Here is a 15,206-nt window from a genome sequence, read left to right on the forward strand (position 1 = left end):
CTCCAGTTTTGCCCTGCTCTGACTTCCTGTCCACCCCGCCCTTCCCCTGAGCAGGGTTAGCCCATCCTGTGCATCGTACCTGTTACACTGCAGTGTAATCTGGATGATCAATGGTGGATGAAAAACAAGGCATGACTCCATTCTGCAGCAAAATGTGATGCCTCCTCCTTATCTGACCACTGGAGAGGGCTGCTCAGGCTCAGCAGGACCCTCTGCATCAGCACTTTTCTCTGTATGTGTGTCTGTGTATGTGGTTGGTAATCGTATGTGAGAATATCAAGGTTTGTATATGTGCGCATGCATGTGCCCTGGCAGAAGCTTGAATAATTGATGAGCAAGGGAAAGAGTGAAATCGCTGCTGGACGGGACGGTGTGTGTGGGAATGTGTAGAGATGGAGGAGAGCGATACAGTGAAGGAGCAGCCTGGCTACGATGGGCTCTGCAACTATGCCCAAAAAATCACCTCCTGCTTCGGACTGGATGGTAAGATGGGGAAACAAAGCAGGGGTGTGTGTTTTGTTGACATAGCAGAGCAGGATCCAAAAACTAATAAGACTATGAAGATGTTTAGGATGTATTTTGTGCGCGATGACGATCTTGTGTGTGCAGAGACAGCAATCTTGTTTTCTGAGTGTGTATGCCTTGATTTGCGAGTGTGTGGGTAGTTTTGTCAAAGCTACCACAGAGTGGATGACAATTGGAGGGCAGTGCCTCACTGCAGCAGAGTAGCATGTCCTTAGCTACCCTCAGGTCCATGTGTTTCTGTGTGTGGGTGTCTTCTTGCTTATACTTCACTACCATACTATATCGTTTCTCTGAAATGAAACTTTTTGAATGGGAGAGTTAAGGTTTTAGTCATAAATTAAGACAAATGAGTCATGAACCGTATTAGTGTAAATACTGTTAAACCTCGTCGAGCTTAAGCCAGCCTATGTCTGTCAGATAAAGATAACATTTATGAAGTCTGGGGGCAGACCAAGCCCTACATCTCCAGATAAAAATGAAATTTTGCTTTGTCATTCTCTGCTGTATTTTTAATTATGACTGTGCACTTCGATGGTTTGTTTCATTTAGTGGAAGAAAGGAGATACTTGTGATAACTTTATCTGTCCAACACATATTAGATGTCACGGAAAGTTTTTCTTCTTTTCCATGCTTTGTTTACAGATTTTAGAGACAATACTGTCACTGTTGGTTTTTGTTATTACAAAGCCATAAAAAAAATCATAGCACTTTGGGGTTATCTAGTTTCTGTGCAGTTTATTTTCCCTCTGCATTATCCATCTTATTAACTCCCACAACGACGTGTTGACCAAAATCTTACCTCACTCTGAACTCACTCTTTAAAGAAAGGTAAATGGATCTTATTCATGTTGGTTTTATGGATTCAGGTTGTCAATAAATCATTCTAGTATTCTTTGCATAGACAAATCCATCCCAACATTCTAATGTCTGTAAACTCTCTAGAGTTTACAGATTCCCACCTTAAGAATCTTCCAAGATCCTATTGCTTTATTCAGTAATTGTACCAGATAATGGAGAGCCACTACTAGTTTTTCCACTCCAGCTGATGTAGTTAGTTACAGTTGAAGGATCCTGCAGATGATTACCTAGGGGATTGTGTATTGTTGGCTGCAGAAATTGCCCTGCTGGTTGTTGACCTTGCGAAGAACTGGCTGGCTCCCAAGGCAATCGACCCTGAAAGCATGTCTTGGTTCACTTTTATGCTAAATAGTCAAATGCATTCATCTTATCTTACTGCTGTTCTTCCATTTGGTCTTCCATCCACACAGACAGAAAGTTTATGAACATAATGGAATCTAGATGCATCCAAATCATTTTCCCAGAGAGGATTTGGTTGTTTACTGTCACTTAGTTCGATTTAAATTGTAGCACTGGACAGATGTGAAAAAGCAGAGCAGGGATAGGGATGCATTAATCACAACAGGTAGAAGACTCACACCATGCAGTCAGCCTCCTTGATTCAGAGGTACCTAGCCCCACCCATAAGATAATCATAGGCTCGACGTCAGCCTTAAGCTGCTTAGGGCACCAGGCCATTTGGGCTGTAGACAGTCATAGTTTAAGCTTCTTTCTCACTCTACCTGCAGCAGGGTGCTTTGTCATAGCTGCTGCCTACTGTGCCGCGTCTTCACCCCAAGGTGGATATCAGCACTTCACTTCTTTCCTCTGTTGCACATCTGAAGTGACAGGTGGAGGGATCCCAACAAAAGGATTTTCAATAACGGCCTTACTGGATTAATGATGAGCTGTTGTGAAGTTGCCCATCATGGTTTGGCATCTTTCCTTCCATCATGTGCCTCTGTGTAAATCCCTCATTCTTGATGTTGACTGGATTTTAGAGCGGGTCTGAGTCCCACCGTGGCCAACGTCTACCTGCAGTGCTTCACCCTTCTCTGTGGCACAGCTGAAGGGGAGCAGGGCACCATGCCCACTTTGCCCAGTCTCAACAGCCTGGGCAAGCTGTGTAGCTCCAGCCGCAGCCAAAAGGTCGACCGCGTCCGGGTGAAACGCAAGAGCTCTGTCAAGCGCATGTCCATTATTGAGGATGGACATGTGGCCGAGGTCCTGTACCTCATTCCTAAACAGTACATGGAGCAGCTGCCAAACCTAAACCCAAATGATTATTACCTAAGTGAGAGGCTGAATGATGTCGCTACAGGTAGGACAGTAGAAAGAATGTATCTAGAGCTATCTATTTATATCCATCTCCCATTGCAGTCATCCATTCAACCTCTGCCTGCCTTGAAACTGGAACAACAGCCAGCTTTAATGATTATTGCTTAAGCAATGAGTCAAGTACTCTTAGCCATTTTTAACTAAAATTACATTTGTTTGTAATGGGTTTTCCCTCTCCTCCCCCCTTAAACAGTTACAATTTGCTCATACTAAGCTCTTCACTTCCGTGATCCCACAACCTCCATAACTGCAATACTGCAACCTCATTAGCGGTTCCAAAACTATTGAAGACATCGGTTCTTATTTACTCCCTAAAAAAATCTCTATTCTTTTTTTGTCTGGCACTAACATCACACGAAACTGAAAGATTTTTTTGATTGCAGTTTATTTGCTTGCTTTGTTGCTCATTTTAATATTGCTTTTGGATAATCGGATGTGCTAAACGACTAAATGTAAATTTAATGCTATGAGGTGTTGTTTTATTAGTCCTGTGTTACAGTTTGGTTGCTAAGCTTTGCATTGTGTTTTTGAGTAGGTGTCTAAAAGTGAGTGACTTCAGTTTAATTGGATGACAGACAAAGCTTTTCACAATCCAACCTGTGCATATAGCTCCTTTGCATGAGTTATGCAACCACACCCACCTGACCAAAAACTCCCCACTGCAAATGTCGAAATAGTCATGAAATTAATCACCACCCTCTCCATAGTTATATAATGGAAACACATATGCAAGTGCAGACCTGCTGCATTTAGCCAAGCAACCGTACATGAGGAGGCAACATGAGGCTTATATCAGGATTACAACATGGGCATGTAGACAAGTCGAGATTTTCAGACCTTATGTATTTTCTGACTGCATGCCAGCCACAGTAGTAAAATCATCATGCTCGGCACTTATGTTTTTTGTTAATACTGCAGACACCAGCAGTTACACTTTTATTTGGACTAATACCTCAGGTCCAAGAAAGGCTTGTTTCTGTAAACCGATCTTGGTTTAAAGATCACAGAGGCTTACATTAAAAGTCAATTTGTGCTTATTTTCACTAGCTTCTGTGGAGCCTGTTGCTTTAATTTGTTTTGGACTGGAAAAATTCTTCTTTCAAATTCACAAAGAAACATTGTCAACCTTTCCTGGAAACCTCTGCTGCTGATTCTTAAGCCCAAGAAAGTTCATACATTATGTTCAACGTTTGTGCCAAGTAAAAAAATACTGCATTATATCACTGCTGGTGTGATACCTCACACATTTTTTTCTATGGTTACTGGAGGTTGTGGTAAAAAGTAAATAAAACAAATAGATCACTTATATACATAATAATCTGTTTATGCAGAGTAGGTACAGAACAGAAATGTTAATAAAACAAAGATGAAATACACTTTAAAAAAGTAAAACTGGTTGCACAGGATTGCTGTTTAAAAGGGCCTAACTGTTTTAAAATCCATTTTAAAATAGAAGCAAGTCAGTAAAGGGCTTGAGTTGAGAATTTTGCCTGCCCTGCTATTTATCTGATGGGTTTGTAAAAATCAATTTATCATCAGTTTCAGATAAATTTCTGTGTGTGTGTGTGTCTGTGTGTTTGTAGTTGCCTGGTATCCTGCAATTGTAATTTATATGTGTGGCATAACTGTTCATTGTTTTCACATAGTAAAATGTGGCCTTTTAGATTTTAATCTGACTCTGGGTTCCCTCTCTAAGGCAATAGTCTTACTGTAAAGTGGCCTTTCTTACTGTCGATAAAATTCTCATGGTATATGATGCTTAGTCTGCATTGATGTGAGAGCTGTGCAGTGTGTGGTTCCCTGGCCAGGTTATTAATGGACAGTCAGCGATAGATCATCCACAGGTGAGCCAAGTACAGTAGAAAACCTTTCATCCATGCATAATAGGCTTTGCTACTCAGGAATTGCTTTTGGCAAGCCTTATGTGGCACGATTGTCCAGCAGCTCTTACAACGATTATTAAAAGAGGCAAGATGATAATAGCTCCATTACACACCCCAGGGGGACATATTTGTGTTGCAATTAACAGATAGTAACCACACTGTAAAGCGCCAGTTTTCTTAAGTAGTTGGTGTTTGACCCAGCAACATTTGGAAAATGTGTCTTTTTAAAAACCCTTTGAAATCCTTGGTTATCACAATAACATATTACACATTTCCCTCCCTTCATAAAAAAGGGTGGAGTGCTAAAGAAACGTCCACTAACTATTTTTACCGTCTGCCTTGCTGGCATGATTTCATAGCATCATGAGAAAAAAACACAACCGTGAAAACTGATGCACCTAGATGTGCATCCAGCAGGTGGCAGAGTTGACACTGCAGTGAATAGATGCATTCCGAATGCATATTGTGCTGCCTGCATCAGCAATTACAGAGGTGGCGCTGATGCAAAACTATCTCTCCTACTCAGCCATGGAGAGGTACAGTGAGACTCGAGCATAACACAGATTAGTGGCTGTGTTGTCCTCAATTGCTGCTTGTGTGACATGGTTACCTCTGAAATCATATTTTCTTTTTCTCACACACTGAAGTGTCTATGAACATACAATGCTGGTGTCTCTCCAGGAGGCAAGCAAGAATCCTTATTGACACATTTTTTGTGGAGGAGTCTACTGGTTAGTCAGTCGGACTTGAATAATTTAAAACTATTTCATACGTTGTATTTACAGTCAAAAGAAAAAATAATGGCACTGAGTTTTCTGCATATAATAGTCATGAAATGTGATCTGATCTTTATAAAATTCACAAATATCAACAAACACAATATTTCTGACCTGATGAGATACAAACAGTAATGATCCTTCATTTCTTTACTGAACAAATCTATTAAACATACAAAGTGATGGTAATAGAGTAATGGGATAATAAAGAAACACTATGATGTAAAAAATGTCATCTGGAACCAGTTGTTAGCAAACCTGGAGTCCCATCAATAAAACGAGAATGGAGGTGTATGTTCCAACTACCTCGACTTATGACACACTAAAAATCACTATCAGCGTTCTCAAGTAGCATCAGCTAAGCCTTGCGTTACAAAAAAGATCTCAGAAGACCTACGATAAAGAGTTTTTGATTTGAATGTGTTTGGAAATTGTTACAGAGTAATCTTCAAGACTCTCTACAGTAAGACATATTGTCTATAAATGGAGAGAGTTCAGTACTGTGGCTACTCTTTATGTATGGAGAGAACCTGGAAAGTGCAAACAGCATTATTACTTTTTCTTGCAGGTGTACGTGGAAAATATATGGAAGTGGATCATCATAACTGGATCAGCCTGGTTATGAATGATTATAACTTTATATTATACTAAGATAGTGCGAATGAAATAAACAAAGCAGCACACAATGTAGTGTAAATGTTTACCTTCGGTTTTCATTTAATATTTGCAGTAAAACTTTCTGCTGCATTATTTTTTTTCCCCATTTTATTTACAGATGGTATATTTTACTTATTTGGTAACAATTTTGCTCTCAACAAACTATGTACGTTGATTCTCTGAAGTGATTTGACTCACAGTGTTAATCTTCCACAGTTGAGGATGACATAAGTGATATTAAAAGCTTTGGTGTGTTCACCAGGCTCAGTCAGCATGTTTTCTTATAGTCTCGCTAATTGGACTCCAGAGGATGCACTAAAGATATTAATACAAAGCTAATGGAAGAGGTCATGTTAAATCTGACCTTTAAACATATTGGTCCTTCTTGCCTATTAATGCAGCCCTCATACACTACATGACCTTTTGGATCCCATATTTTATTCCATTAACAATGTAGGCTGCCACTCAAGGTGTGCCTGACTTTACTTTTTTGCAAGCTGATTCAATTGACTGTGTTGAATGGATCTGATCTTTATCTATTTTCTAGCTTTCTTATTGCTGTGTTGCACATGTTTAAGCTGAATCTTCTGAACTGTGTTTAATACATCTTTTATTTATAGCAATGGTTGTATAATCTCCAGTTACAGTACTGAAAAACCTAAATTTCTATACTTCTTTACGCTATTTTTGATATTCTTTAGACCCCTGCAGTCTCCTTTTTTGTATTCGTTTGACAATTTTTTTTTAAATGGAACCAATCTTTCAGCCCAGCAGGCTAATTACTGCACTGAAAAGAGTAATTCCTGCCCTGTTGTGGTAATACAAAGTCTGTGTTGAGGTATGTGTCACACAGCAGCGTGATAAAATGTTAATCTCCTGTAGGATTCGATTTGTTGAACTTCTGACATCACATTACTTATACTTATAAGTTAAGTCAAATATGCGTTTTCGAATGTTTCATACATGAAGAAAGTTAAATATAACACATTTTTTAAACTAGTTATTTTGAAAATGTGTTACATTGAGATTAGTTAATTTGTTTAAATCCAGCAGTCATTTTACAGAACAAAAAAATACAGTATTTATAATCATCCTAGGTGATATGTATTTTCTATTAAAACTGGGGTCTGTTTTGGGGACTTGGGATTTGGGGCTACTGTTTTTGGTCACACAGAAGCAGCAGCACCAGCAGTAGCAGCCACCTGGTTGCTGCAATGAGGAGGCGGCTGACACAACAGAGGGGCTGAGAGAGGGAGCAGGAGGGGAGGAGTGGGCAGAAGAGGAGGAGGAGGAGAGGGATGGGAGGAAAGCAGACAGTCAGGAGGCAAACCCCAAGCTGTAGCTGTGTTTTCGGGAGGAGAGCTGAGCAGCGCCCACACCTCTCTCTCTCTCGCTCTCTGTGGTGTCTTAGCTCTTTTTGGCTCCTCAGTGTTGACTACAAAAAGGAACTTGCAACCTCTCTGTTACTGACTCTCAGACGCGTTTCTGGTGCAGATTTACCTGGATTCCAATGGTCATGGTCAAAGAAAAAGGTATTTGAGCAGTCATTTTCAGAGACACCTTGTGTGTGTGTGTGATGTGTAGATTTTTAGAGATTTGTGTCGTGTTGTTGACAGTCTGCAGTGTGTGGATATGTGCAGCATGTCAACTTGAATTGGTGCTGCTGTGTTTGGCTGTTTGAATTAGGTTTAGTTTGACTTAATCCTCAGTCTCTGTATGATTTATTTTTAGATCTCTGGCTTTTTGATAGAATTTTAGTAATATGGACATGGTTCTCCATATGTGGGTGTATGTTGCTTCCAATACCCATGACTAATGATACATTAAAAATGTACATTTTCTATGTCTCAGCATATACTTGTAGACTTGATTGTGCTACACCCTTCTCAACACTATCTAGCAGCTGACTCTTGGGTTGGAGTCTGCCTAATTGGGCAACATCAAGTTTTATTTAAACGTATGTTGGAACAAAGCATCTGGCTTATTTTACAGGAGCCTGACACTGAATGTAAAATCCGGGCTGTAACGTGATGATTATTGCTTCAAACAGACTGACTGTCTTTGTATAGGAGCTGAATAAGCATGTAGAGATGAAAAGTGGAGCACCAGTGTAGGGATCCACACTGCGCTGCGCTATAGACCTGCACTCTCTCTCTCTCTCTCTCTCTCTCTCTCTCTCTCTCTCTCTCTCTCTCTCTCTCTCTCTCTCCCTCGCGCTCTCTCTCTTTCTCGCGCTGTCTGCAGCCGTTACCATGGTGACCATCTAAAAGGTACACTCCATTGTTGTCAGTTGTGGCCTCATTCATAGTGTCCTGTTAAACTAAGAGGGATGATTGTTTTCACCTATAACTGAGGTCGCCCAGCTGTGTGGGTTTAAATTAGGTGAAGTCGGGGGGAGGTGGCTCCTGCGCTATTAACATTCCCGGCAATTTACTGAGACATGTGCTCGTGAGATTGACCATTGTCTGTCAGTGTGACTCAGAGCAAGCAGCAACGCAGAAACAATTTTCTATAAGAAAATAATCTGCTGTTCAAAAGCTGTAAAAAAGAAGCAATGATCTGACACACTTGATTTGAAATGAAATTGGAGTAGCCTTTGTTTGGGGAGTGTTGAGCGTAATATTCTTAAGAAATCATTGCTGCAAAGAAAAAGTATTCCATCACCTTTTACTTAATTCACTGCAGTTGAAGTTAACACAAAGCTGATTATTATACGTCATCAAAATAGATGTTTTAATCAAAGTCGCTTAAAAGTGACTCAAGTTAACCAGCTTCATATGTTACTCCTGCGTTTCAGTGAATGCTTAATGGGTCTTTCAACTTGTGTAGACAAGCAGACTTTGTGCTCTATGTGTAGGCATGTGATATTTTTCTATTTTTTCTATTCTTTCCATCACAAAAAAACTTGTTTACAGATTTTCTTTCTTTTTTTTTTTGTCCGATATCAACGTGTAGGATTGTTTGTGTATCTGACAGCGTTTTGGTGGCTGTAGGCGGCGTCCAGCTCTGTAGCTGTTCTTTTGATGTGGATTTGACTGGCCCACAAAGAAAAGGGCCTTTGCCATAGAGTTCCCGTCCTGGCAGAACACCCGTAACCTCTGGCTGCCACATGTTCATGTCCCACAATCCCTTCCTGAAACTTTTCCACAGACTTAACCCACAACTTTGCAATATGACTCTTGCAAATGGACAGAGACAGGAGCTATCTGGGTTTTTTTTTTTTTGTCTCGGCCTCTAAACAGAAAGCTAAAGGAAAACTTCCCTGACCTAAGATTTCATTGTGGATCCTCCAGGGAACTCATCATGCCACCTTTCTAAGGCCAGGTGGGCTCAATACCATCAGGTTGCTCAGCTGACCGAATTCTAAATTATAATGTACACTCAGAATGATAAATCATAATAACAGGATTGCAGTGCTAGTGTTTTGTCAGCTTGCAGGCTGTAGTCCTATTTTTAAAGCCAAGAATACCCTTGAAGTAGTTAGTAACTTATTAGAGCTGTGTATGAAAGTCTAATGTCATGTGCCTCTGTAGCTGCCTCTCGTGATTTCGCAGAGTGCTGCAGACAACTGCAGTGGTGCCTCATCTTTGAAGCTTGCCAGTGTCTAGCTCCTGAAAGAGAAGCTAAACCCTTTTACAGACATCAGTGCAACACACACTCTCATATGCACACACTGTTTGTACAGCTGACATGCAGGACCAGAATATACAGATGAGATAAGTGGCTGGCTGGGGAGACACAGTCACAGACCTAAAACATACAGGCTAATCTAAACATGAGAGACATGAGAATCATATAAAAACACACAGACTGTAATCTTACATTGTGCTAGTCAACAAACATCCTCCCTGTCTGGCATCACCTGGTTTCATTATCACAGGAAATACGACATAGGAGTGTGGGACTGTCATTGAGGAGCAAAGAGCCATGGCCTTTCACTGCTCCACTTTTACAAACACACAATGGCTTCTGGAGTTCATGAAGCCACCATTGTCTCGTCTCTGCTAAATGGCTGAACTGGAAGTCTCTCTCTCTTTCTCTGTGTTTGTCAGTGTATTAATATTATTGTGGACCTGCTTAACAACAAACGCTCTGCATTGTGGCATTCAACCATTCATAACGGATCATTATTCAAAACTCAGGTCCCTGAGGATTAGTTATTCAAGGTTGGGGGGCCTGGTGGAGACCGATAGGGTTCCCCCCTCCAATTTGTGCCTGTGTTTGAAGTGCTTTGTCTGGGACACTGGTGGCAGGGCAGCAGGGTGGGGTGGGGGGCACCCCACCCCAACATAGCCATAAATATTCATGGAGGGGAGGGTTTAAGAGCTTCTTGTTACGTCGAGGTGATAAAGAGCTCCAAACCTTCCCCCAAACACGTGCTATCCCCCTCTAGGATTTCATGGTTGGCATATTTTGTCTTTGATATTCATTGAGGTCATAGAATTTAAAAGTGCTTGGGATGGATAGATATGGGAGTAAAAAGTGTGTGTGTATGTGTGTGTGTTTTGTTGTCTTTTAAGCAGACACATCTGGGGCCTAAAGTATGCATACCGAATAGAAACATACATATACACACACACACACACACACTTCTTTGCAGCTACTTCTGTCTTTGAATATTTCTGTAACAAAGGCGCTGTGCAACTGAATATTTCATTAGATCTTTTTATCTCTCATCTATTGTTTAATTGAATTCCTCTTCTCCCAGTACATTGGTTGTACACTATTCTGGATTCATGGTCCAAAATCAAGGCCACCAAGTCTCGAGCTTCCTTCCCACATCCTCTGTCAATAGGCCTGCTCTATTATTTACCAGCGAGGTCAGGGCACGCGTTACAGGAAAACCTTTCCTCAGGGCCTTCTTCACTTCTCTTTAGAGAATTATCTGCAGCCTTTATTTTTGCCAGCACAGCTAGGCTCTACTTAAATGAGTGGTGGGTGGTGGGTGGGATGTAGGGGTGGAGTGCAGCCCCCTTTTCTCTATGCCCAGCTTTGGGATCCTCTGCTGGTTATTGTTCCCTCAGCACCATGGTTGTGTGTGTGGGTGAGTGTGTGTTCACTGTGTGTTTAGGCTCATATCAGTCACTTTATCCCCTGGTGATGAGGCGGGACAGATCACTCTGTCAGCACAACCAGAACATCCAGCCCAGAAAGAAGAATGTGAGCAGCGGTCAGAAATATTGTACTATTGTATATTTCACAGTAAGTTGCTCAGAGGGGAGGTTATTCTATGTGCTGCTTGCATACTTATTTATATAGCAAACATTCTAAAGAAGCAAGTGCCATTTTGCAGCTAGAAGCCGTGAAGACCCACGAATGGATCTATTTTGAATCCCACATTGTCAAAGTAGACTCGCTTGAAGTCACTTCTGACATACATTGAGTCATAGGTGTGTAGGCCCACTTTTTTGAAAGAAATCTTTCTAATGGATTTTGTGTCCAAACAAACCCGATAAATCATCCAGTCTTATTCTTTTCTTTTTATGTTGGCTTCTTCAGTTTTGACAAAAAAAGCATGTTAAGAATATGCATCAGCTAGATGTTGTCCCACAGTCCCACTCCCCGTGTGCAGCCACTGCTGAGGCAAACACAGCACTCTAAAGTGGAAGAGGTGGAATTAGGATGGAAAAAACTGATTCCCATCCAAGCCTCAGCTTTTAAACTCTCTGTGCATGCAATTGAAACATCAGTCTTGGATTTTTGTCAACGTGTTATGACGTTGGCAATGTTGACTTTTCCATGCTGGGTTTTCCCTACTGACAACCCAGCACGCTGTGAAAAGTTAAAAAATAGAAAGTCAGCAATTCAAATGTACAGATAGTTGGCATCACAACAATACAAATAAAATATATTTTTAAAGCTGCTCTATAAAACCTGAAAAAAATGACTATATGTAAAGTTAGATGTAATTTACATGCACCAATCCACCAGAACAAGACTAGTTGAATGCTACTATGCAAAATTTGACCTTTCTTGTTTATAGCTGTGCATGCCTAAAGTTTTCCAGTACATTGTTCCCTCCTGACACAGTTAATTAGGTTAGATAATCTGACTAAACTCTTGTTTACAGTGATGTCTGACCATCTGACTGTTCAATTCTTGCTCTGTCACACCTTGCTGTCGTGATGTCTGTTCTCAATTGTCAGCTGTTGCTTAAATGAGTACAGTGTTATCATAGCTTGAAATTGAAATGATGTTCAAACAATGAAACCAGTTGTTCCCATGTGTGCACGAGGCTTAAAATTACTTGTTAGATTGGGCATTTTTGCAGTGTGCAGTTACCCAGATGGCCCGTGTTTTTCTGGAGGTGCAATGTCACATACAGAGCTGCTGAGACTTAGTTCATTGTCACGGTCATCTGGTTCAGCCAGAGATGACTCATTGTCCTGCTGAGTGTAATGACATCCAAAACACCAGTGAGACAGATCTTCCACCCCCCTCCAACCCTCCTTTCTGCATTGTTCTCACCCTCTTTCCTTAAATTCAGGCTGCTTTTACCTCAGTCTTGTTTCGCTTCCTTTTTCTCTCCAAACTATGAATAAACTTATAATTTCTGAATTGCATTCATAACATTGTACACTGCCCCTCGAGTATGAATCAAAGAGTTTCTCAATAAACAATAATGTTTTGAGGATTGGGCTTTATTACTGATTTTATTGCAATTACACCATCACTCAGTATCAGAAACCACTGCAAGTGGGATGCAAGGTAGGCAGAGTCATCAATAACACAGAGTAATGGCTCTCTTTGGTAGGCCATCGATTGCTCATGATGCTATTTCTGAGCCTTTGGTGGTCTTATTATAGACTTGCACACTAATTACTCAATGCAGAGCAGCAAGAGCAAAGATCCTTTCATGTGTATTCTTAGCGCGTGTGTGTCTGGGTGTAAGTGCATATTTGTGTTTTTTCTTTTTTTTAAAGAAAGAGAATGAGGAAAGAAGAGGATAAGAAAAAAGAAATTTTTGGTTAAAGCTTCTGAATTTGAACACATCTGTGGATTCAGTATTTACGTCCTGTACAGTGTTGTTGGATTATTGTACTATAATTTACTAGAGCCATTCATTTTCCCAAGAGGATGAACCCTAGAAACTATGTTGATCCCTGTCTTTTCCTTTAGCAGCATCAGTACGTCAAAGTTTTCATGTAACTAGTAAAGGTTCTCAATACCTAGCTGATGGATTGGAACAAAATTAGTAGTCCTTCAAGGTTCCCCAAAAAATTGATTGTGCTCACAAAGGTTATTTCCTTGACTCCAGCACTACTGCAGGGTTGACATTTGTGTTTTTGTTTGAAATGTTTTAATAACTATTCAGTGGATTGTTGTGCTATTGGGTACAGCTATGTTTCAGATTTGTTCATTTGGTTTTTGACTAAAATAATAATGTTCCTGTTTATTTTGCTTTGTTTAATGGTAGTTTGCTTCAGGTAGCCCATATGATTGTAGAGTTTTTTTCCCTCACATTTTAAAATGTTTGACTACTGCTATCTTATCAGTCACTCATTTGCAACCATACAGAGAGAGATATTGAATTACAGCACAAAGGAAGCCTGTTCTGCTTTCTGTCAAACTCAGAACATAGTTGGGAAAGAATGTAAGCTCTTTACCAGCCAATGGAATTATCATATTATAGTATATTTATCACTTACATGTTGATTTTTTTTATTAACATAAAAAAGACAAAGGGTTAAATGACTTCTGAGAGTTTAAACTAGAAATACACACTAGATGGCCCATCATTTTAAATTGTACTTTATTTTAAGGATGAAAGTACATTCAAATCAATAGTGAGACAGATTTTATCAATACTCTCTTACTGTGCCTTTTACCAGCTCCCCTCAGCATTTTGACTTGCTATCCTCCACTGATCAAGACAGACTATATTTAGGCTCTCTAGAGAGCCTATCTGGACTGTGAACCCCAAGTTGTGCTGTCCTGCTCAATGTTTTTTTTTACTCTGACAGGCCTCAGCAGTTGGTCTCTATCTCTGGTGTTTGTGGGATGTGGCAGAATCAGGTCCTTGTGCAGACTGTAAACTTAGAACTTAAAATAACTCATCTTACAAAAATTTCACTCACTACCACATCAAAAGACCACAATGAAACATTGCCATTCCAGTCCTGGGGTGTCCTGTTGACTACTGGTTAAGGCCTATATTACAAAGGGCAATGTCTATGGTTCATTTTGTTGGCAGAGAACCTTTTGTTGCATGTTTATAGCTATTTGGGCTATCCTGAATCTGTCTACAGAGTGTCTTATATCTGATAAAGGAAAAGAAACACCTCTAGCACCACAGTTCAATAGTAACCTTATTGTCTTCTCTCTTACAGTGGCTCATGCACAAGAAACACACCACCACTCCACAGAGAAGCCCCTGATTCAGTGCTATAAATGTGGGGAGCCATGTAAGGGTGAGGTCCTGCGGGTACAGAACAAGCACTTTCACCTCAAGTGCTTCACCTGTAAAGGTAGAATAAACAGCTGTTTATTAATAAAAATAAAACTGAAACAATCTCCTTGTCAAACCTTGCGGTAAAGCTACTAATTGCACTTTGTGACTGCTTCTGAATTGTGTTTACATTTTACAAATAAGCCCTGAGCCAGTTTAAACCACTATTTTTTAGGAAGAAAGAAAATGTGGGGGATGTGTGAATACTGGCAGCTAAGGTGTCAAGTTTTAAAATTCATAGCTAATTTGATACTGTCAAATAGTGGGACATTCATTCATTCATTATATGCTGCCTAATAAAAACAGTCATGTTTTATAAAATAATTCTTCCTTGTGATGTATGCAGTGGTGAGGTATGAGGGTTCACAAGTACAGAGCTGTCAGGTGTGTTTGATGCCACTTTGCATACAAAGAGAATAAAGCAAGGGAACAAAGTGTTTTACATGACTCTCCTAAAAATCATCTCAGTCATAGTTGGATAGGAAGAGTTCAGTTCCCTACGGGCCACACTTTCTGTTCTTTATAGGGGGGTAACATGATAACATGACTCCTCTTCACTTCTCAAACCTACATTACAGACTTCAATTGAAGAACCATCCAGACAGCTATGACAAGTGACAGTGCAAATCCTTCTGCCTTTAGCCTTATTACAGCTGGATTTCCGGCAACATTATGATGCAGCAGCCGATGGCCGGCCAAGCAGTCACATGCTTGTTGGCTGAACCTGCCCACTGAAGAGCT

General features: G+C 40.4%; 1 protein-coding gene across 7 annotated transcripts in view; it reads left to right on the plus strand.

The window, feature by feature from the left end:
* ablim1a (actin binding LIM protein 1a) overlaps window positions 1-15,206 on the plus strand; it is a 37,233-nt gene that overhangs the window by 3,102 nt on the left and 18,925 nt on the right. For 2 of the 7 annotated variants that reach the window (XM_067525823.1, XM_067525815.1), the window contains exons 1-2: window positions 69-483; window positions 14,347-14,484. In XM_067525823.1, the coding sequence (XP_067381924.1) occupies window positions 393-483; window positions 14,347-14,484 (229 nt within the window). In that variant the 5' untranslated portion in view covers window positions 69-392. Of the gene's footprint in view, window positions 1-67; window positions 484-7,316; window positions 7,549-14,346; window positions 14,485-15,206 lie in introns of those variants that run through there. The other 5 variants (XR_010916263.1, XM_067525806.1, XM_067525773.1 and 2 more) reach the window with 5 other exon arrangements.

Source organism: Channa argus, chromosome 1, assembly GCF_033026475.1.
Source record: "Channa argus isolate prfri chromosome 1, Channa argus male v1.0, whole genome shotgun sequence".
In the NCBI taxonomy this organism is placed as follows: Eukaryota; Metazoa; Chordata; class Actinopteri; order Anabantiformes; family Channidae; genus Channa; species Channa argus.